Genomic DNA, 24,119 nt, shown 5'->3' on the forward strand with positions numbered 1-24,119 from the left:
TGGGTGTGGTGCTGAGTATCTGAGCCCGGATTTGATCCAGGTCATCCTGACACTGGAGCCTGTGCTCTCACTCTCTGAGCCACCTGGCCACCCCTAAGCAATTGGGGTTAAGTAACTTGCTCAAGGTTACACGGCCAGTTATTTCTGGGTGTGGTGCTGAGTATCTGAGCCCGGATTTGATCTAGGTCATCCCGACACTGGAGCCAGTGCTCTTACTCGCTGAGCCACCTGGCTGCCCCCAGCTTCTTTTACCTTGGAGTGGGAATTATGCTTTTTAGGAACTCAACACCTATTAGAAACTTAATTCTTGATGCTTATTTGAAAGAGAGTCTTCCGGGTTCTGCTGTCAGTGTCTCCTGAAATCCCCATGTTTTCATAGTGTTTTGTGATCAGTTAAATAGTCTCCCCCTGCCCAAAGAGGTTTTCCCAACAAGTAGACCTGTTAAACAGTAGATTCTGTCAGGTCTTGTAGTCAGCTGCCATCCTGAACCATGACCTTTTCTAGAGCAGGCCATAAATGTATTCAGTGGAGTTTGAACCTAACACGCCTCATTGTTTTCATCCCAATTTCATGCTCCAAACCTCTTCAGTTGAGTAGCTTGATGGTAAAATTTTCAAAGTAACTTTATCCTCGAGTCTAGCACACATGAAAACATAGCATCTGTAATAATTGACAATGAATATGGCTTAATATAGTAAGTAAATGCTGACAAAAGGGGATTTTCCTCATGTTTGTTCTTCATTTGGCCAGACAAATCTTTAAGGAACGGTTGAAGTGAACCAAGAATAAAAGCAGTAAAGAAAAATGGTCAAGTCATCAAATTATTATTGCTTAAGACTTAGGTCCCATGTCTCTTGAATAGATATGGCAAGCCTAATTTAGCATGCCCTTTTCCAGGATTCCTCTATAGCAGGAATTTTTACCTTGGTATTTATGTCTATGATTTTCCTAATATTTCTATGATAAGAGGCTGTGCCTTTGGTTAGAACATTGTACTTGAAATTGGGAATTCCATAGTGCAAATCAGGTTTCAAACACTAACTGTTAACTCTGGGCAAGTCACTTAACCTCTCTGGGGATAGCATCCACTTCCCAGGGTCGTTGTGAGGCTAAAAATTATGTATTTATAAAGCACTTTGCAAACTTTAAAGCACTCTATAAGAACCAGCTTTTATTAATATAGTTGGTTTCTTTTGTAATCCTGTATATTTTTTATGCATTTAAAGACATTATTCTGAGGAGTCCATAGTTTTCACCACACTGCCAGAGGGGTCTATTTCATTAAAAAGTTAAGAACCACTACATAATGACTCAGACAAGTTCTCTGTTCTCTAGACCAGGGCTTCTTAAACTTTTTCCACTCCAGACCCCTTCAGCACTTCTTAAACTGTGGATCATGACCGCAGATGGGGTTTCAACCCACAGTTTAAGAAGCACTGGTAGACAGATTGCCCAAATAGCTTGACTCCTAAAAGAAATCATACTTACGTCAGTTTTCCTTCCACTACCCTTTTTAAACATTGCGTACTCATTTATTAATTAGGTAACCTAGCCTTAAACATTTATGGCCCTCTGAGTGTATTATTATCTCTCTGAGCCTCAATTTTCTCATCTATAAAATGGGCACAATAATAGCACTACCTCATAGAGTTGTTGCAGGGATCAAATGAGATAATATACTTTCACAGTTTAAAGTGCTATAGAAATGTTAGCTACTGTTATTATTATTCCTAAAGCACATCTGTCCTGTATTAGAATCTTCTGAAGGCATTCCCAGTTTGATAGCTGCTGCAAGAACCTTCTGCTTCACATTCAGAGAATGTTAGATAAGTCCATAGATTATTAGATAAATAGAAGGGATTAATAGTGAGTTATTCACCTGTTAAGATGTTGCACTTTGTCACAAATTATCCTTAGATAATCATGTCAAAGACAGTCACTGGGTCAGGGAGGTCGCAGATGTGAGTGAGCGATGGTGTTCATGTTCCTGTGTGCATCAATCAGCTCATAACAGCTAACATTTAAAGTGGCATTTTAATGTTTGCAAAGTGTTCTACAGATATGATCTCATTTTATCCCCCAACAACCCATGGTTGTTACAGCTTGACAAATTATACCTTATAGCTCTTTCCCAAAGTAGGTAACACCCTAAGGAGAATTTCTTTCATTGACTAAAAAATGATATATTTACTTATAGTTACAAATTCAGCCACCTAGAGTTCCATAACTTCTATTTTCTGGCAGATTCCCATCCAGGACAAGAAAAGGGCATGTCAGGTCCTTATGCCCTCCTGGGAAGCTCCTGGAACAAAATCATCCAAAATTCGTACCAGTAACACCTTAGTGTATACTTATAAATTTGGAGTCCCTGAAATGAAAACACTATGGGTTTTGGGTAATTTTTTGAGAATATCCTGGTTTATTTCTCTAGCTGCCAGATTTTTTCTGACTTTTCTAACCTCAGGTAGAAGCTTGAAGGGAAATTTTGAAACATTTCTGTTGGAGATAACTTTAGTGGGCTTGCCAGTAAGTGAACAGTGCAAATGTTGGCACTTAACAAAGAGCCTACTCTCCACTCCGAATGGAATTCTCCCTACTTGCCTCATGGTTACATTTTTCTTCATGCCACTGGGTAATTTTAGTTTCTTCTCTTGAAGAAAGGGGCTTTTTAAGAGAGAGAAGCAAAGAGCTGCTTTGTTGGGAACCAGGGTTGCTTCTTAGGACTGGGCTTCATACCTGGTTCCATTTAAATCTACTTCATGGCTTTCTGTATAGCATTTAGTTTGTAGATATTTAATAAATAATCATTTAATGTGAGACATTTTTAAAATTTAGCCCAGTAAAGGCCTGCCTCGTTTAACTATATTATACTATATTTAACTATATAATAAAAATATTAACTATATATATAACTATATTTCTGAAAATCTAGTGTTTGGGACTAGTTGACACATTTGCTATATAGTAGTTGGTAGGGAAAAAGGGATATACTGCTACTTAGAAGGTCTTTGAATTCTGGTATAGGGACAGGTATAGAGATCTCTGGTTCCATTGGTTCAGGGACTTCCTGGTGAGGAAACACTTTCTACCAATGCAGATCATCATCTTCTTGGCAACTTAAAGTCTTAGAGAGTTGCTTAGAGCATTCAGAGGTGAAATGGCTTGCCCAGGATCACACAGCCAGTATGTGTCAGAAGTGGGACTTGAATCCAGGTCTGTTAGGTTCCAAGACTGGCCCTCAATCTATTACTCATGTCGTCCCTCTTCAAGATACAGTTTGTTAGGTGCTGGGGATGCAGCAACAAAAATTAAAGTCTTTGTAATGTAACAGAAAACATGTGTTTATGTACACATATCACTAAATACAGGATAACTGAAAGTGAGAAAGGGCATGTTAACAGCTGTGGTGTGGCAGTAATGAGTGGAGTCCTAATGTGGCAGTTTGGAAGACTAGATTCATCAGCCATCACTGATTCTCTGTTAGCCCCAATTTCCTCATCTTTGAAAGTGTAGAAATAACAGTGCCTGCCTCACAGGGTTGTTAGTAGGATCAATGAGATGACACAAAGTGCTTTGCAGAAATTATGAAGTACTGTCTGAAGGTGAACTCTTCACTGGACTGGATTATTAGGGAAACCTTCCCAGATGAGGCGATGCCTGAAATGAGCCCTGAGGTAGGCTAGTAAGTCTTCAGTCAGAGGGACAGGAGGGCGTGCAGTCCAGTGCAGCCTGGGCAAAGGCAGAGGCAGGAGGTAGAGGGCTATGCTTAGGAAATACCTATTAACTCACTTTGGCTGGAACAGAAAGCTTGTCAGAGAGAGTGATAGGACATCAATCTAGAAGGTAATCTAGAGCAAGATGATTGTTGTTCAGTCGTGTCCCATTCGTTATGACTCTACTTGGGGTTTTCTTGACAAAGATACTACGGTGGTTTGCCATTTCCTTCTCCAAGTCATTTTACAGTTGAGGAAACGGAGGCAAATAGGGTTAAGTAACTTGCCCAGGGTGACACAGTAGTGTAAGCTTTTGAGGCCAGATTTGAACTCAGGGAAATGAGTCTTCTTTACTCCAGGCCCAGCACTCTATGGCACTGTGTAATAGCTGGAAGTGGGCAAGATTGGACATTTCCGAATAACAGCCTGAGAAATTTGCTTTGTATCTGAGATGTAATAAGGCTCTTCAGCAGAGTTTTGTTTGTTTGTTTTTTAATAGGGGAGTGATGTCGTCTGGTCTGTGTTTTGGAAGTTCTTAACACAGCAGCTGTATGAAAGATGGAGTGGGGAGGGTAGAGACTTGGGCTAGGGAAGCCATTGTCCTAGGGAGAGTGGTCTTGTGAGCTGAGAGAACAGGCTGTGGAAGCAAGAGATCCGCAAGGCTTGGCACCTGACTGCGTAAGGAGGTCAGGAAGAGGGAAGAGTCAAGGATGCCTCTGAGTCAGTATCTCTTTGTCTAGCCTCATTGTCTGCCCTGAAATCATCCATTGGCACCAGCTGCCAGTGGTGCATTTTAAGCAGGGTGGCCCGGAACATCTCAGACTCAACATGTCCAAAACAGAGCTTCTCTTTCCTTCCAAACCCACCCTTCACCCTAAATTCCTTATTTCTGTTAAAGGCACCACCCTTCTCCCATGTTACTAACCTTGCCATTATACTCAACTCCTTATTCGCCCCACCTATTGAGTGTGTTGCCAAATGTGGCCATTTTTGTAACCCTGGGCAAATCATTTAACCTGTCAGTGTTCCAGGCTAGGGGTCATCCAACTTTGATCTGAGGATCAAAGTAGGCCTTCTTCCTGTTTTTGTACAAACCTGTGAGCTAAAAGTAGTTTTTATGTTTTAAAATGCTACAAAAATTTGTTTAAAAAATGTAAAAACCTTAGCTCCTACATTGTACAAAAACAGGAAGCAGGCCACATTTGACCCACAGGCTATAGTTTGCTGATCACTGCTCTAGACAAGTCTCTAAGATCTTAAGTTGAAGAGAATGTGCTGACCAATCAAAAAACATTTATTAAATGCCTACTATGCACAGTCTGTATGTTAAGTGCCAAGGACACAAAAAGAAGCAAAGACAGCCCCTCCCTTGGAGGAATTTACAGTATAACGGGGGAGATAACATGCAAACAAATAGTAAAAGGCAATCTATATACAGGATAAATGGGAAATAATTAACAGAGAAGAGGCACTAGGTTTAAGAGGGGTTGGGAAAGGAAGGCTTCCTATAAAAAGAGGTATTTGAGATTAAAGAATGTCAGAGAGGCAAATTGAGGAGGGAGAATGTTCGAGGCATGAGGGACAGCTAGAAAAAATTCCAGGAGCCAAGAGGTGGAGTGTCTTGTTTGTGGAACAGCTAGGAGACCAGCATCACGGAATGGAAGCGTACTTGTTAGGGGGTAAAGTAGAAGACTAGAATGGTAGGAGGGGGCCAGGTTTTGAATACTAATCACAGCATTGACAGAGGAAAGCTTCCTTACCTAAGAGTCTCCTCCTCCTCTGAAATCCAGGCCTTCTTCCATTCCTTAATATCATAGGATTTTGGAATTGAAAGGAACATCAGAAAACCCTTCCACTCTCATTTTACAGGTGAAGAAACAGGGCCAAAGAAGTAGAGAAGTTTTTGAGATTGTGCAGCTAGTTTTTGGCACCCGTGGGGTTAGAGTCCTCATCTTGTGACTTCCTGTTGAGTGAGTGCTCTCTCTCTACTGAGAGAGAGAGAGAGAGAGAATATGGGAGGTACTTGTCATTAATCATGGAAATACTGTCCTTCGTCCTGAGCTGTGCCTGAATTTCTTTGTTTTAGAATCTCAGCTTTCTGATTTAATTAACACCAGTCTTTGGTGGTAGAATGATTTCTTTTTTCCCTACAGACTGCCAGCCTTCTTTGTTATTCCTGTTTCTCTTCCTGAAGAGGATATCTCATGTTTTCAAGGACGAGGTATACCTGTAAGTAACTGTAGAAACCTAAATACCCTGAAAGCCGAATGCTCCTATCATTTGCCTTTAAATATGTATTTTTTTTATTTGTCACTTGCAGAAAAATTAACTTATTTAAAGCTCTAGGTTTATATCTCTAATACTTAGTAGTTTGTCCTCATTCCAACAGAGATCTGGAAATATCTTGGGGATTCCCCAGAGGTAGTAGAAGCTAATGCTTCTAAAAAAGGAGGCTGATACAGCCTGGCCTGAGACTTTCTTCACAAAACTTTACCCCAGTTTTACTGCAAAAACTTCTTAAGAAAGTTATCTCTGATGCAATACTGATTGTGTGACCCTGGGCAAGTAACTTAACCTCTGAGGGTTCAGAGTAACTTTGAAAAACTATAATTGCAGAAAAGATGCCGATCTAATGTTCCTAACATCTACCTCCACCAAATATTTAGTCTTGTTTAAAGACAGAATAATTTTTGGTCTTCTGAAATGATTTCTGTAAGTGTAGGGGAATCCCTGGAGAGTCAGTAGTATATTTTTCATAAGAGAGTGGCATGCAGAGCTTTTTTTTTCTTGCATTCCAAATCCTTATCACGCAGGAAGTATATTTAATGATAAAAGAAGGCAAGACTCCAGAAACCACTCCTAATTTTCAAATTTCTCCTGCCTTTGGGGAGTTATTGAGAAAAGAATATGAATAAATTCTATGCTATAGGGAACTTGCTGGTCCACTGAAAAAGCATCTTTGTCTCATTGAAATTACAGCAGTATCCCCTATGTGAGTTTGAATGTCTGGCTGGTCTGATGGGTAGTTGTGTATGTGATCCTTGGTAGAATATTCTTTTTCTTTCTCTAGATTTGGTGTTGGTCTTGCCATAATGGTTGTGCCCTTCTGAAAATGTCAGCTTTCCCCAAAGAACAGGATGACTCCATTTTACAAATACAAAAAGCCTTCTTGGATGGGTCAGTAATTTTTGCATTTATATTCTTTTTTTTCCTTCTAAGTGACTTCTTTAAAAATAAAAATGCATATGCTTAGTCATAGTAGTCTTCAGAAACATAAATACTAATACCTGATAAAACATTGATTTCCTCCAATTGGCTGATGTCCTTTTACTGTAAATTACCTTGTTTCATGTTTATGGAACTAATTTTTTTTGAGTGCTTATGCTTGTTATTATTAGTCTTCAGATATATTCATTTTTGCCAACCTGCTGATATCCTCTTACTAAAGGGACTTTGAGCTTTAAATACTTATAGATTACTTTGATTCATGTTTCCTCTTCTAATCTCTTGATATTTTTTGATATCTAGAATTTACAAGACCATCCACAAGCCACCTTATGAAAATTTAAAAACTGAAGAACTGTCAAATACCTTCATATCGCTACAGGAAATCCAGACTTCATACTCTAAATTTAAACAGCTCTTCCTAATAGGTGAGAAGTACACAACTAAAATAATTTCTTCAAATGGGGAAAGAAATTCTAAATGGGTCACATGATGGATGGTACTTTTTCCTTACTCTGTGGTAGCATTAACTGCTTCTTGCCATCAGGATTGACAAATGTGTAGAAGAGAGTTCTCTGATTTAGGCCTCCTGTTGACTTACTGTATTTTAGTCTCAGATTCTTCCACTTCAGTTTTGAGGGTCTATTTTTGGTCTTTATAGAGTAAAAAAGTTTCTTAGGGATAGGGAATATGTCTCAATTCTTTATATTCCCATTATAGACCCAGGCATTAAATAATAAAATTTAATCAATAAAAATATCAAATATTAAATAATGAAATATTATTTTAAATCCCTCAATAAAAGTCACATGGTTGCTACTACCTTTGGTTAGGTTGGCGAGGGAGGTCATCAGAAAAGTATGATAGACATCTTGACACCCCACTTTTGAAAGATTCCCTGATCCTGAATAAGTTGTGATACAGTAATGAGATGTTCTGTACCATAATCAATGATGAATACATGTTGTCTCCCAATTAGATTGTAAACTTCTTGAGGGAAGAGACTGTCTTTTTCCATTTTTTGTATCTCCAGGGCTTAGCAGTGCTCTGGCACATAGTAGGCATTTAATAATTGTTGATTAACTGATTGATTCTCCCTGACAAAGAAACATACTGTGGGCCGAGCCAGCTAGGCTTACTTCCTAGATGATCCAGGTGAGCTTCAGTGGGAATGGAGTTTTTCATTGGTTATTTTTGCCTTTATTTGGCATGAACAGGCACACATTTGCTCTATCTAAATCTATGTGTTAATTTATTGGATTTTTTTGCTTACTTTTGCTTTTCTTTGTCACATGTGGATTTAATCTGAAGGGAGGAGGGATGGGAAGTAATTGTGGTATAAGGACAGAAGATATCAATAAAACATATTTAAAAATATGTGTATTACAAACAAAACCAATACAAGTAAGATTTGAAGAAAAGCAGAAAGCTGGGAAACAATTTTTACAGCAAGTGCCCCTGATAAAGGCCTCATTTCTCAAATATATAGAAAACTGAGCCATATAAGAATACAAGTCATTTCCCAGTTCATAAAATGTTCAAAAGTTATGAACAGCAAGTTTTCAGATGAAATCAAAACTATCTCTAATTATATGGAAAAGTGCTCTGAATCACTGTTAATTAGAGAAATGCAGATTTGTACCTTGCACCTATCAGAGTGGCTTAATATGACAGAAAAAGAAAATGATAAATGTTGGAGAGGATGTGGAAAAATTGGGACCTTGATACACAGCTGGTGTTGTGAACACCTCCAACCTGGAGAGCAATTTGGAACTATTCCTGAAAGGCAGTCAAACTATGCATACCCTTTGATCCAGCAATACCACTACTAGGTCTATATCCCAACAGAATCCTGCATATGTTATCTTTTCTTACTCCCAAATAAGGCTGTTAAGTAACACTGATTTCTTAAGTCTTACTTATTGTTGATATAACTTTTTTTTCTACCATTGCAGATAACAGTTCTGAATTTTGGGACACAGACGTGAAATGGTTTTCATTATTGGAAAGTAGCAACTGGCTGGACATCATCAGGTATTTAGATTACTTTCAGTCATGGTTTTGAATCTTCTAGATCTGTAACAATTGAACTTTCTTCAAGCACATGAATTTTATTCAGGGACTTTTTAACATTTTAATATTTGATGTTGTTATTAATGAAATTTTATTACTCAATACTTGTGTCTATACTGGAAATATACAGAATTCACAGATATATTCCCTACCCTCAAGGAACTTTTTTTATTCTCTAAAGACCAAAACTAGATGCCCAAAACAGATGAGGACTGTTAGATAAAGGAAGTCATTTCCCCCATTTTCTTAATAGCCCTAGCCTTTTTTTTAATCCCTTAAGAAATGAGGAGTCCTCCTCGTAATAATGAGGAGGTGATCTCAAGATACAGAATGAAGTCATTAATTTTCAGAAATGGCCATCATGGGGATTTATTTGGTGTGACTCCATAGAATTGTTCCAAGAGTTTTGTATTTCTTCTTTTAAGGTGGAGAGGGATAGATGGGTTATGGAAGAGAAAGCCAAGAAAGAGCCAAAAAAAAAGGAAAAAGGAGTCATTGAAGTATTTTTTTAATGGACAGAATAAAATATTAAAAGGGCCAGAAGAAATCATAGACAAGCAGGCTAGCTTTGAAAGTTCTATGTTGAATTTATTAGCAAACTGTACATGATGGAGATTTGTAGCTTCACATTTCGTCCTCTGTATTCTGCTCTGTCTTATATAGAAATGTTCATTTTGTTTGGTGCTTAAGTTAAATAAAAAAAAAAAAAAGGATAGGAGTCACTGAAGGTTCTTTGTGGGTTTTTTAAAGTTTTATTTATGCCTTTTGTTTTTGAATCAGTCATTTCCTTATATAACATTGACACTTGCCACACATCCACACACACTTTTACCCCTGTTGAACCTCCCTTTGTAACAGAAAAATTACTTAAGACCAACTTAAACATAACCAAATCTGACAGTATATAAGAAGTATTCCACATCTGCAGCATCCCCCACCTCTTTACTGAAAAGGAAGGACTCTTCTGGGAAGGACATCTCTTGCTATATGGGACTAAAACTGGTCATTAGACAGAGTTAGCCAGAGTTTAGTTGCATTTTTTTTTCAAAAATTACATTATTGTAGTTATTTCTATTCTCACGACTGTTTTGCTTTTATCAGTTCATATAGGGTTTCCTGTGCTTCTCTCAGTTTCTCATATTGTTCATTTCTTTTGACACAGCAATATTGTTTCATATTCATGTGCCACAGTTCATTTGGCCATTCCACAATTGATGGATACCTCCTTTGTCTCCACTTCAGTCTGTTTTTAATATAGCCATAGCCTATTGCAAATCAATAGAGAATATGTCACACAAAAGTCCCAATGGAATGATACCTCCAAGAGTTTGTCTGAGGAGAGAAGGGTTCTTCCATCCCAAAATAGTAGTCTCCCTCCTATGCTCATAAAAATTCAAAGTTCTCACCATGTTGTTTCACACATAATCAAGTGTTCTAAAAACTAAAAATGCCCTCAGATTTTGGAGTAAAGAAATTGTAGTATTAATAGAAGCTATAGATTCAAATAAAAAAAGTCTTCACATGAATATACAATGTGGAAGGGACCATCTACTGTTTCCATACACTGTCACACAGTCAGTCACCTCAGGGAAAAACATAAATACACATTAAGCTCTTGAGGTTAGTTAAGCTATGAGAAATGTTAAATTGTCTTATTTTCCCAGGAATAAGTTCTTTATTTTGTATAAATACCTAGTTCAGAAATACCTCTAAGAAAATCCTTATAGGAATTTTTCAACTTCATGGACTTTTTGAAAATGTTAAGACTCTCATTCTTCACTGAAGTCCTATATTAAAGCCACATTGTAGAATAAAGGCATCCCTTTGATCTCAGAAACTGTATCAGCTAAATGCAATTCCATAGCTGGACTCTTTGTCTTCCTAGGATTATCTTAGCTGAATTCAGAGAGGTTCCTCACTGGAAGGTTGGCTATTGGGTAATGACCTTGCGCCATACCCAGCTAACTCACTATGGCTTCTGTCTAAACAGGTTGTAGGAGTTGTACTCTATATGAATGAAGGGAATACCCATGACTATAAAATCATCATTTATCTTTTTAAGTGTTGAAGAATATTCTAATAGGTGGATTTGACATTAAATTCAACAAATATTTATTAAATATTTAGGATGTGGTGGAGCTTTGTGCTCCCTCTAAATCTTGCTCTCTTCTCCTTATCATTTGACTATCTTATTGGGTCTTTTCTTCTCTAAAATACTGATATGTTTATCTAAGAATCTGAAAAGCAGCTCAGGCCATGCCTAAGCTTAAAGCCTTCCCTTTCCTTCTCCTGCCCTTCCCGTCTCCCCGCCCCCATGCTTTGATTGGCGTTTTCTTCCTCCCCAGATATTCCTAGAGCCCTTTTTGTTACCTCCCTTGTCTCTTTCTCTCCCTACCCCGTATAAATATTATCTGTGTTCTGTCCCTCCAGGAGAATGAGGTTCCTTGAGAAGAGACTGTGTCATTTATGTCTTCATATTCCTAGTGCCTGGCATGGTCTCTAGTGCCCACATTCATCGTAGGCCCTTTATAAACTATCTGCTGCACATTTGTTGAAAGTACCACACATAAGCATTCTTATCTCCCTTTTTAGACGCTGTCTGAAAAAAGCAATAGAAGTTATTGAGTATCTGGAAGTACAAAACGCAAATGTTCTTCTCATAGGTAAGATGCTGTTTGAAGAAAAAAAGCATTCCCTTCTCACTTTATGTGACAGTTGTGGAGAGTTCATGATTTTCTTACCTATTTTCTTGGAGCCCTAAATTTTCTGCCTACAATTTTGATGTGGCTCTTTGAAAATAAAATCTTACTCCTCACCCCTTGGCAACAAACTTATTCTGAGCCTAAGAAAGAATATTTGAAATTTTAGGGGGTATATTTTCTTTGTTCAACCATATACCAAAACTTGAAGTTATTAACATCCTTGACTTTCCTAGAGGTACTTCAGCTTTGTTGAAATGAAAAATCTATAGATGTGTTAATAAAGTCATTCTCTGTACAGTTGTAGAGCCCCAAACATAGAGCTTTGTAAGCTCTAACAGCTTCTGAAGATAGCTGATTTTCTTTGCCTTAGTGGACTGAAGATACCATATTTGAGGATAGGGACTTGGAAATTCAAACAGAATAAAAGCAAACATGAGGGAAGAGGGTTCATCTCTAAAAGCAAAATTTACAATAATCCCTGACACACAACTAAATGTTTTTAATGTAGTTGGGTATATGAGCTAACACCTTAACAAAGTGTTTCATATAACCAAGAACTGAAGTTCCTTAACTCATTCTCTAAAATTAACAAAGCTTTTATGGTTTTGTCTACTCAGTCAGCAAGCATTTTAGTGCTTTCTCTGTTCCAGGCACTAGCCAGTGAGGAGAAAAGCAAATAGTTCCTGCTCTCGAGAAGCCAGCAGTCCAGTGGGGCATTTTATAAACATTTTAAATCTATATTTCTAAAGGCAAACTAAAAATTCTACCTTTAACATATTTCAAAAAGGATCTATCTTTAAATCTCAGATGCCATCATTATTTTCTGCTATGTTCAGAGAGCTGTATCCAGCCTCAATAGGAATCTTTGTGGTCTCAGCCTTCTGGGACTTTACAAATTAATGGGAAAAACAGAACACCTTACTGAAAACAGCTCTACATACCTAAAGTAGGATAGAGATTTTACATGTATAAAGTGATTTTAAAAATCAAAAGTACCTCAGGCTAGACTTGATGAGTTCTGTGAGAAGTTTTAATTCACTCTGTAATGAATGTAGAATGTTAAGTCACTGGTGGAAGGGTTCACTTGAATAGATATCATTGTTTGAACTGAAATCTTAGCTTCTATTCCCTTTTCTTTATATTACCTAAAAGAAATATTAGCTTAGGCTAAGTAGTGGAGTAGAAATTTTAGCCTTGCTGTCTGGACTTCCACAAACTTGCAAAAATATAACTTGTTTGACCACTGCTAGAATATGAAAGACAAAAACAAAACCCTCTTACCTATAATATCTACCAGTTCTTTTGTTTTTATTTTTGTACTGAAGGGAAAAAGAGATAAGAGGTGTGACTCAAATCTTAATGTGATAATTTGGATCAGATGTAATTACCTTCAGAATAAAAATGTCTGTTGTCTTGGGTACCTTACCTTGAGTTTGTTAGCTGCAGAAATAATACCACAATTATCTTCTTAAACATTTTTTAAACTGTTTTTACATTCCATTCATTGTTGCTGTACAGAGCAAACAATACAATTGACACAGTTCCTGCTTTCTAAGAGCTTAAAAGTCTAAAAGACACGCTTTTTTTTTTTAATTCATCACTTTCTTCCCATAGTACTATCATTTACCCAGCCTCCTGATATGGAAATCTTGGCATTACTTTTTAACTCTTCTTTCTCAACAATGTTTATCTTTATTTTGTTCTATGTCATATATATTAAACAGATACATAATCGGACAATGCAGTATTTAGAACATTCATTTGATAATAGAGATTTAATTAGCTCTTATTTTGTACAGAACACTGTGGTGGGTGCTAGGGAACATTGACTGTCCATGCTTTCATAGGGTGTAATGTTTAATGGGAAGATAAGACAACTCTTTGATGCAATATTGTGAAAAACATGCATTAGAGGCTTGAAAAACAAAAGTATGTGAAAACAGAAGTGTAAGGGAAGCCAAGGAAAGCTCCACTTGAATTTCTACTCATCCTTCAAAGCCAGTTCATCAGGCAGAGAGGGACAGAGAAAAGTATTCCAGGCATAGGAAACAACTTGAGCAAGAAAGGTTGGATGGAAGTGTGGCAGGGTTAGGAGATGGAGAGTGTACCTGTTTGACTGTAGTGTCTAGAAACTAGAAATGAGATACAGCTAGAAGAGTAGAGTGGTGCTAGACTTTGGACAGTCTTGAATACCAAGTAAAGGACCTCAGCCTTTATTTGAGGGACATCAAGGAGCCACTGAAGACTTTTGAGTGAAGTCGTGACATGACCTGAGGTAGACGTAGGAAGATGATTGGTTAGAGGAGACTTGGAACAGGAAGACTTGTATTTCAATAACCATAATGATAGTAATAGGTAATGTTGATGTATTACCTTAAGGTTTACAAAGCAATTTAAATACCTTATCTCATTTGATCTTGATATTCACAAAAATCCTGTGGAAAAGGTACTATGATAAATATTATTCTTATTTTATGTATCAGGATACTGAGGACTGATAAAGGGTAAATTAATTATGCGGGGTCACAAGTTGTGTCTGGAGTAGGGACAATACATCCCATCCTTCACTTGAATTGAGGGTCTGTAGTTGGTTTTGATGCTTGTGAGAACAGATAGAAGGAGAACAAAAGAGAACAATTCCATCTCTAATTATTTGGATTCGAAAAGTTTGGGAAAAGGTAGAGTTTAAGATAATCCCAACATTGCCACCCCAGAGGACTGGGTGAATGGCAGAACCAGACAGAAATGTCAAGAGGTGCAAGATTTAGGGAGTCAAAGGAGCCCCGTTGTGGACAGGTGAGTGTTGGGGTGCTGGTTAGACGTCTGGGCGTAGAGTCCTGAAAAGTGGAACTTGTGAGCTTTGAGGTTAGGAGAGATGATGAATGAATTTTGAAAGTCCTCTGCATAGAGGCAGTGCTTGAAGCCATATGAGGGACTTCAAATGCTTAGGAAGAGAATGCTACCAAGAACATGCCTTTAAGGAACACCCACCCACTTTAGGGGGTCATGAAGAAGACAAGGAGACAGAAGTAATGGAAGGTAGGGAAAGAACTGAGAATGTGGCATTTCTGAAGCCAGGAGAGGGGCACTCAGATATGTAAAAACTATGGAAAAGTCAAGATGGAGGAAGTTTGAAAAGAGGCCATTGCATTTGGTTATTAAATAGCAATTTCAGTAGAGTGATGGAGATGGAAACCACATCTCATGATACTGAAGTGAAAATAGAGTAAGGGAGCAACTGTCTGAGCCAAATGGAATAAGATGGTATTAACAACTTTTTTCATTCATTTTGTTAGATATTTTCCAATTGTATGCAAGGATTTTTTAGCATTCATTTTTTTTTTAAATTTTGAGCTCCAAATTCTCTTTCTCACTCCCATCCCTAACTCCTCCTTAAGAAGACAGGTGGTTTGATATTGACTATATATGTGAAGTATAGGCAACTTTTTAAAGAAACTTAGCAGTAAAGGGAAACAGAGAAAGAGGATGACATCGTGATGATGATGATGATGATGATGATGATGGCGATGGCAATGATGATGAGAGTAGCTAACATATATAGTGCTTTAAGGTATGTAAAATACTTTACATATGTTATCTCATTTAACCCTCACGATAAGCCTATGAAATAGCTGCACTTATACCCATTTTGCAGATGAAGAAACTGAACTGAGAAAGGTTAAGTGACTTTCTCAGGGTCACATAGCTAATGAGTTGCTGAGATAGAATTTGAGCTCAGGTCTTCCCAACTCCAAGTCCAGCCCCCTATCTTCTGACTGCTTCTAGAAGAATCAAAGGGCATTATTTTTTAGTATTGGGATAACTTGATCATGTTTGTAGGAAAACAGGAAAGAGCTAGCTGTGAGGGCAGAGGTGTGCTGGAGCCAGCTCATACTATTAAATTTTCATTATGAGTTAAAAAATTAAACCTTGAAAACCAGCAAAAATACAGATTAAAATTAAGTGTGTCTTGTGCACATTTGGCAGCTGGAGAGTGGGGCTAGAGATCCAATTATTAAACATTAGTTGGACACCCCTGGGTGAGTGAGACTATGCCTAAGAGTGTGGAACGATTCTAGAAATCCTAAAAGAAAGGATGAGATCTGTGATACAGATAAAGGATTAAGTTTAGTAAAGAGTTGAGTGTACTTCTTGTGTGACCAGATGAAAGGAGGAGAGAGTGAATATGTTGAACCAAGGGGGAGATCATGTCAAATGACCTGTCTTCTTGGAGCAGTAGGAGCCTGGGTCATTTTGCTGGAAGTGTATTAGGGAGAAGAGAAAAGAGGTTTGGAGTAGTCTTTGTAGGAAATGAGAGGAAAGCCATTAAGATAGGATAGAATCTTCATATAGCGTTGAGGGTCAAGTTGAAATTGGGTGTAACACATTGTAGTGTACGAAGTCACCTTGGTTGTAAATTTCTCCATTGACACTGAACTTTCTTGGAGTGGGACTGGAGAAAATTGCATGATTGAGGTTACTCAAGGATGGAAAATTCACAGATCAGGAATGGCCAGAGATCAGAGGCACAGTGGATTCTAGGGAACCGATTTAGGAAAACAGAGTGGGAGACAGTGTGGTCAAGACTAGGCATGAACACAAGGAAAAATGATGAATGAAATGAACTGAGAGAATGAGGTTGAGTCAACACAGCCAAGATTGGGATAGAGGCAGGCAGAGGAATTTTCATGTGGATAAGAATTGGAGGGATAAGAGATTGTGGTTTAGATAGCATTTCAATTTTAAGAGTTGGAAATGGTATAGTTCTTTTTTTTTTTTTTTAAAGCAATCAGGGTTAAGTAACTTGCTCAAGGTTACACGGCCAGTTATTATTTCTGGGTGTGGTGCTGAGTATCTGAGCCCGGATTTGATCCAGGTCATCCCGACACTGGAGCCGGTGCTCTTACTCGCTGAGCCACCTGGCTGCCCCGGTATAGTTCTAAGAGACAGTGGTTCAAGGTTTTAAAGAAGTTGCATAAGAGGGTAGCCTAGTGGGATATACACACAGATATGTGGGATTCAGAAAATAAAAGGTTTTTGAGAGATGTTGGTAGGAGAAAAAGTGGTCTAGAAGCAACAGGTGAGAGCAGCAAGTAAAGCTAGTCCTTCTCCTGCCCTTGTACGTCTGCCTTGCAGTTGCAGGCGATATGGTGTTGCCAGAGAAGAACCAGGTCATGATTAAAGGGGAAGTAGAACTGTTCATTAAAAATCTTGGGAACTTAAGGGACTTTTGCAGTATAGTGGGTCTTCCAGAGGTCACAATGGAATAGCTCTGAAGTAGATGAACTGCTGTTATTTCCCTTTGATGTCAGGACTTGAGTCTCTTGGAGGGGAGGGTAAGGTAGCTCTGCTAGTGATTTATGGGTCAAGACAAAGGGAAGAACATAATTAGGATGAAAGTCAGGCTCAACAGAATGGAATCTCCTTGAGAGTTTGTAACGTTTCACTTTTCTCTGCATGTCCCCAGTGCTTAGCATAGTTCCTGGCATATTGCAGGTGCTTAAATCTTAAATTTATCATTAACAAATACTTGATTGATTGAACTAGGATGGGCTGAACCTAATTGGAATGTGGATGACAGTTTTAGAGAAGGTACTATGGATATGCTGCTTGCATCTAAGGCAGAGATTCAACAACCTGGATTAAGTAGTCAGTACAACCAAAGAGAAGTAATAGGCCATAGACAGAGTTTAACAAGGAAAGTTAACCCATGTCAAAATTCAAAACAGAATTTGAAATGTTTATATTTTGGGATTTCTTTGGGAGTCTTCAACCCCAAGTATACTATTCTTGGTTTCTCTTGATGGGCAGGGGTTGGTTATCTGGTCCTTTGGGTATAAAGGCAAATGAAGGCTTTCAGTTGTTTTTATGGGTGGGTGGCAAGAAGCACGTAATTGGGATGGAGGGAGGAGCTGATGTCTAACCTAGGAATACAGAGGAAAGCACTCACTAGAAGAGCTTATGATAAAGGTGGGCCCTATCAGAAATCAGGGATAGGATCTGTGCCTATAATTTAATTACTGTAGGGAACTCCCCATTGAAGAAGCTCCTTCTGCCAAGGCACATTTGTACCTTCTCTACAACTTAGAGTCTTAGAGACTTGCCTTGAGCACTGAGAGGTTAAATGAATGTCCACAGTCAGCTTGTGTCCTAGGCAGGATGTGAACACAACCGGATCTTGCTGGCTTCAATGCTAGCTCTCTATCCATTATGCCCATTCTCTTTTTAGATCTAGATCAAAAATAAATCAGTTGGTTTAAAAATAAGGTCATTACCTAGCTGAATATTATAATGTCAGCTTGTTCTGAGGCTGTCCACACTCAGTTTACTTAGGTGTTCATTTTAAGTAAAGTGCTCACTGTGTATAGGAATTTGTATTTTGGAGGTGCTTGATCTATCTACAAAGAAAAATTAGGAACGACTTTATTATAAAATGCTCATAGAAGTCTTAATTGTGTTTATTTTTTTAAAAATTGTAATGTCAGACTTGTGTGCATGGACATAAATTAAGGTACCATTATGGTAGGTTAAAAGTTGTATATGGTAAGACATATTTTGTTTTCACTGTATGTTTTTACTGAATGATCTATTCCCCATCCCAAAGCAAGCATGAATAAAATTAGGATAAATGTAAAAAAAAAAGATAAAAATAAGGGCATTGCAGGCCTATGAAGGCTTCTCTAAAACATTGAAAGATAGGAATAGGATAAACAGGCAAAAAAGGCTGCCTGACGAGGTCGAGAGAAGGGTTAGGCATACTTGTTTTTCTCATCCTTTATGATTTTAAAATATTTTGTGCTCTCTGTACTGTTACTATGATTTTTCCTAGAGGAGAATGCATCTGACCTGTGCTGCATAATCTCCTCTTTGGTGCAAGTGATGATGGACCCGTACTGTAGAACCAGGTTTGGTTTTCAGAGCCTCATCCAAAAGGAATGGGTAATGGGCGGGCACTGTTTCTTGGATCGATGCAACCATCTACGCCAGAATGATAAAGAAGAGGTAAATTTCCTGCTGACTATTTCAGGGTTTCACTTGAGGTGGATCTCAGTGAAAATATGACTTAGCACATCAATTCTGGTGTAAGATCACTACTGGCAAAAGCTTTTTGAGTTGGCCTATATTAGGAAAGGATCTATTAACTTCTTGGTTACAGCAAAAACTTGAATAATTCTGATAAAGTGATTTGTAGGTGAGAAGAACGTTAAAGAGATCCTCTCATAGCCCCTGTCCTTTGTATGCATCAAGCAAGCCTTGCCGTGGAATGGTCTTCTTGTTTGGAGTTTTCAAAATTAACATAATTTTATTGAGTGACATCTACTTTGAGACAGCTGCTGATTTTAGTCTTTTATTTGCTCTTGGCAGAAAAAATAATTAGAATGCTCATTGTCTTATAGAAAAAAATTGATGACAGTAGTGAAGAAAATTTTGCCTTACATATAAAAAGCAGAATATTAACTTCTGATCACCATCTCAGTGCAGTAACATTGAATAGAGTGAATTCCAAGTAAGATTTCAGTGAATATAGGCCTTGGGTGACCTAAGAATTTTAATAAAGTTGGAAAATATGTTTCCTAGGAATCCTACTTTACTTTCCTATAATATTGACATGTAGTACGATCAGCTGATTCAGTTCCATGGAAAGGAATGATGAAATTCACCCCCCCCCTTTCCAATTTGAAAAGCTGAAGGATAATAATTGTGTGGCTTGTAGCCTCTAATTTTTCTTACTCAATTCAGAAAATATTTACTGAGTACCCGTGCCTCTCATAGTGTTATACATGGCTATCAGAAAAGCGGGAGACATAATCTCTTCCCTTTAAATAAGGCCCTCTGTCTTCCTGGAGAGCCTGCAGCTCTGTCTAGTTAGACCTGACTTAATTTCTTTCTGGCCCTAGGCCTATATCTAAATTAAAGTACTGAACCCGTCTTAGGTTAGAAGTGCATCTCGCTTTTTGAGGACTTGTGACCACTTTCATTTGTCTCTGCCCTGAAAGTAATTTGGTCTTCTTTTCATTTAGGTTCCTGTTTTTCTGCTTTTCTTAGACTGTGTTTGGCAGTTGGTACAGCAGCATCCTCCAGCTTTCGAGTTCACAGAGACTTACTTGACTGTTTTGTCAGATAGCCTGTACATACCTATCTTTAGTACTTTCTTCTTCAATTCACCATATCAGAAAGATATTAATGTGGTAAGTGTCCCTAGTAAAACTTTATTGTCTTATTTGCAGGTTCTTATCATGCCAGTTTCTTGTGCCATTAAAGCCCTTTATTCTTCTTCATGGTAGTAAAAGGGCAAAGCTAAGCTTTGTCATCCTCTCCTTGTTCTGCTCTGAAACTGCTCAGAAAGCATAGCGCATCCATACTTGGAATAGCTGAGTGGAAATGAAGAAAGTAGGAACAAATTTCAAACTACCCTTTAATGGTCTTAGAACACAGCCCTAGGCATGTTACTCTTTTTGTCCCAAAGGCAACCTTTCCCCTAACAACTCATATTTATATAATAGTTTTTTTTTTTATTTTGATAAGTCTTTTTTTTTTTGGCCACCCTGTGAAGGGCAGTTCAAATTCAAGTACTATCCCTAGATTGTAGATGAAGAAACTCAGGCTTAGAAATACAGTAACTTTCTTTAGGGTCACAAAGTAAGTATCAGAGCTGGGATTTAAACCCAGGCCTTACCTGACTTTGATTCCTTGTTATTTTTCTGCTATGATGTTCTGCCTCTATAAAATGTAAGAGGACCACTTCCCATTGCCAAGGTAACTGTCGCCTTGTGTAAATACTATAATGCCTATTCGTTTTAGTTAAAACTCCAGGGTTCTTGAAATCCAGGTCTTGTCCTGTTTTAGCAAATGTTTTTTGGTGAATAACTTAATGAAAACAAACTCTCCTACGTATGTAAGTGACAAATGAATGATAAATATCAGGGCAGTCATCCTTTCTGGAAAGGGAACCTTGGGGTTCTGACAACATTCTCTTTCTGCTCAGAGTGTTGCCATGTTCTGTCCCACCCTTGGAAACGGTATGATATGTGGTTGTCTTGGCAGGGTAAGGAAAGCCAGGACTCACAAAGCAAGCCTTTGAGTCTCCTCACCGTTTGGGATTGGTCTGTGCAGTTTGAACCTAAGGCTCAGATTTTGCTCAACAATCCTCTTTATGTAGAAAAGCCAAAACCGGATAGAAGCCAGCGGAGAGCACCACATTTTAAAGTAAGATATTTTTGTTTCTGATCTTTGTTGTCTGCCCAACCATTTATAATATCATAAAGAATTCTTTAATATTACATATAATTGATGTTAATATGTGTTACCACTTCACATCCCCAGGCCTTTGTGATTGGCCAAATATGAAGGACCGCATTAAGGCTATTGGTATTTTGAAGCTCTGATTTAGTAATGTGTTTCAGAATGACTTGGAAACATAGAATTTTAGCACTAAAAATGTGATTCTGTCAGGCAGTGCGAAGCAAACCTGTATTTAACAAGAACTCATTGTAAGTTTAAAAGTATAATTCCTAAGGTACAGCTTATCCATTGTGTTTGTAAGTTACTTTGGCAACAAAAGTGAAATTGATTCTATTTTGCTAAGTCCCTAAGTATCCATGACTTTAATGGTTAGCCAGTAAGTAAACATCGATGAAGCACCTGCTGTGTGCCGGTGTCTGTGCTAAGCACTGGCAGGGGACTGGGGGGGGGTACAAAAAGAAACAAAAGCCCCCAAGGAGCTCCAGTCTTTTGGGAGAAGCAATATGCAGACAAGCTATAGACAGGGTAAGTAGGAGATAATTAATGCAGGAAAGGCACTGGAATGAAGAAGGATCGGGAAAGGCTTCCCATAAAAGGTGAGATTTTAGTTGGGACTTAAAGGAGCCGAGGAGTCACCAGTTAGAGTAGAAGAGACAGAGCATCCTACACCTGGCAGCCAGAGGAAAGCACAAAGCAGAGAGAGTCTTCTTTGTGGAGCAGCCGAGGCCAGTGTCACTGGATGGAAGTGTTGGGGAGAACGGTGTAAGGAGACTGGAAAGAGAAAAAGGGCTTTGAATGACAAACAGAAGATTTTGTATTTGAGCCTGGAGACCATAAGAAGCCTCTAGGGTTTATTGGGTAAGGATTGGTGTGGTGGGACCTGCACTTTAGGAAAATCACTTTAGCAGCTAAATGGTAGGTGGATCAGAGTGAGGAGAGACTTGAGGCAGGCAAAGCCACAAGTAGCCTGTTGCAGTCATCCAGGCTTGAGGTGATGAGAGCCCGCACCACAGTGGTGGCAGCATCAGAGGAGGGAGATGGTGCAAGGGTGAAATCAACAGGCCCTGACAACAGCTTGGCTCTGGAGGGTTGGGGGACGAGAGGAGTCAAGATGACACTTGGTTGTAGGTCTTCAGGACTGGGAGGAGGGTGTCAACAGTAATAGGGAAGCTCGGGGCAGGGCAGGGGAGAGAGAAAGGTTTGGGGGAAAGATAATGAGTTCAGTTTGGAACGTGTTGAATTTCAGATATCTATTGGACATCCAGTCGTAGATGTCTGAAAGGCAGTTAGAGATGCAAGATTGGGGGAGAGCAGAGTTTGGGGCAGGATAAGTAGATTTGAGTGTTGTTAGCATAGAAAGAGTAATTACATCCATGGGAGCTGATAAGATCACCAAATGATACAGTTTAGAGAAAGAAGGTCCAGCACAGAAACCTCTGTAGGACTCCTATGGTTAGAGGGCATGGTCTGGCTGAGGATCCAGCAAAGTAGCCTAAGGAGGAACAGTAGCCATATATTAAGAGGAAAAGCAGGAGACAGTTGTGCTTCAAACCTAGAGAAGAGAGTATCGAGGTAGAGAGAGTGGTCAGCAATGGCGAAGGCTACATACAGATTGAGAATGAGGGTTGAGAAAAAGTCCATTGAATTTGGCAATTAAAGGATCATTAGAAACTTTGGAGAGAGGAGTTTCAGTAGAATGAGGAGGTCAAACACCAAGGGGTTAAGAAGGAGCAAGAGGAGAGAAAATGGTTGTTGTACTTGGGCTTTTTTGAGGGAGTTTAGTCACAAAGGCTAGAAGAGATTTAGAATGATAGTTAATGGGGATGAAGGGATCAAGTGAGGGTTTTTTCAGGATGAGGAGACACAGGCACATTTGTAGGCAGTTGAAAAGGAGCCATTAGACAGGGAGAAGTTGAAAAAAACTAATAGAGCAGGTGGAAGAGTTACCTCAGTAAGGAGTAAGGCAGCCTCATAATGTGAGACAGGACTGAAGGAGGAGATATTGGCAGAAGGCATGAATGATACGAGATGAGGAAGAGGGAGGTTACAAATGAATGGCCTTGATTTTTTTCTGCAAAATAAGAGGCACCTTTTTTGGCTGAGGGAGCCCTAAGAGGTTTGAGGAGGGATGATGAGGGTTTGGAAGAGCTGCTGTGGAGAATGGAATAATGAGTTAGTTAGAAAAGTGCATCATAAGATTGCCTAGCAGCACTGAGGGCCCAGTTGAGGTTGTATGACAGATTTGTAGTGGACCCAATCAGAATGGTCCCTGTGATTTTTTTCCATTGTCGTTCAGTATGTGTGTAGGTGCAAAGACAGTGAATAGTGGTTGTGATCTAAGGCTGAGGCTTTGCAATCAGTAAAATGACTTAGAGCTAGGAGCTCTAAAGAGGAGGACAGTGTAATGTTGAATTGGTTCACCAAGAGGTCAAGATGGAGAAAAGAGAAAGTGGCTAGTGAAGGGGAGGTGACCTGAGAAAGAGTTGAGAGATTGAGTGAGGGTGTAGAAGTCATGGTGTAGGAAGACATGGTGTAAGAAGAGTAGGTTTTGGGAAGGGAAGACAAGGCAGAGGGAAATGTGGAAAGGCAATAAATTATAGTCAGTAATAAATGTTGAAAGACTTTCTCTTTCCTTAAATAAACCTTTACTGATAATTTTTATTTTGATATCACTTATATTTCCAAAATGCATACCTCTTCTGAGAACATCCCTTATAACAAAGAAAAAAAACAAACAACATTGAAAAAATCTGGCCTGAGTTCCAATATAGTCCGAAGAAGCAGTTGGTTCTTCACGTCTCTTTTTTGGGGCCAAGCTTTTTCATTATAATTTTTTTTTTAAGCAGTCGGGGTTAAGTAACTTGCTCAAGGTTACACGGCCGGTTATTTCTGGGTGTGGTGCTGAGTATCAGAGGCCAGATTTGATCCAGGTCATCCCGACACTGGAGCCGGTGCTCTTACTCGCTGAGCCACCTGGCCGCCCCTTTTTCATTATAATTTTACTGAATTCTGTTTGGTTTTTCTTTATTGTTCAAAACAGTTGTTTTGTTGTTCTTTTCACTTCAGTGTCACAGTCTTTATGTATATTGTGTTACTGATTCTGCCTACTTTATTTTGTATTAGTTCATATAAGTCTCGCCAGGCTTTTCTGTATTCATTATA

At 38.7% G+C, this 24,119-nt stretch overlaps 1 protein-coding gene across 1 annotated transcript in view; it reads left to right on the forward strand.

Annotated features, from left to right (window-relative positions):
• The window catches only part of LOC138172767 (myotubularin-related protein 12-like), an 89,287-nt gene that overhangs the window by 59,062 nt on the left and 6,106 nt on the right, over window positions 1–24,119 (forward strand). Inside the window, exons 8-15 of the mRNA XM_069102614.1 lie at window positions 5,868–5,943; window positions 6,785–6,891; window positions 7,243–7,367; window positions 8,895–8,973; window positions 11,605–11,675; window positions 18,544–18,716; window positions 19,736–19,903; window positions 20,760–20,921. Coding sequence (XP_068958715.1) covers window positions 5,868–5,943; window positions 6,785–6,891; window positions 7,243–7,367; window positions 8,895–8,973; window positions 11,605–11,675; window positions 18,544–18,716; window positions 19,736–19,903; window positions 20,760–20,921 — 961 coding nt within the window. The remainder of the gene's footprint in view (window positions 1–5,867; window positions 5,944–6,784; window positions 6,892–7,242; window positions 7,368–8,894; window positions 8,974–11,604; window positions 11,676–18,543; window positions 18,717–19,735; window positions 19,904–20,759; window positions 20,922–24,119) is intronic.

The sequence above is a fragment of the Petaurus breviceps genome, unplaced genomic scaffold (assembly GCF_028583685.1).
Source record: "Petaurus breviceps papuanus isolate PSGF00001 unplaced genomic scaffold, PetGlider_PUasm1.0 129, whole genome shotgun sequence".
Lineage (NCBI taxonomy): Eukaryota > Metazoa > Chordata > Mammalia > Diprotodontia > Petauridae > Petaurus > Petaurus breviceps.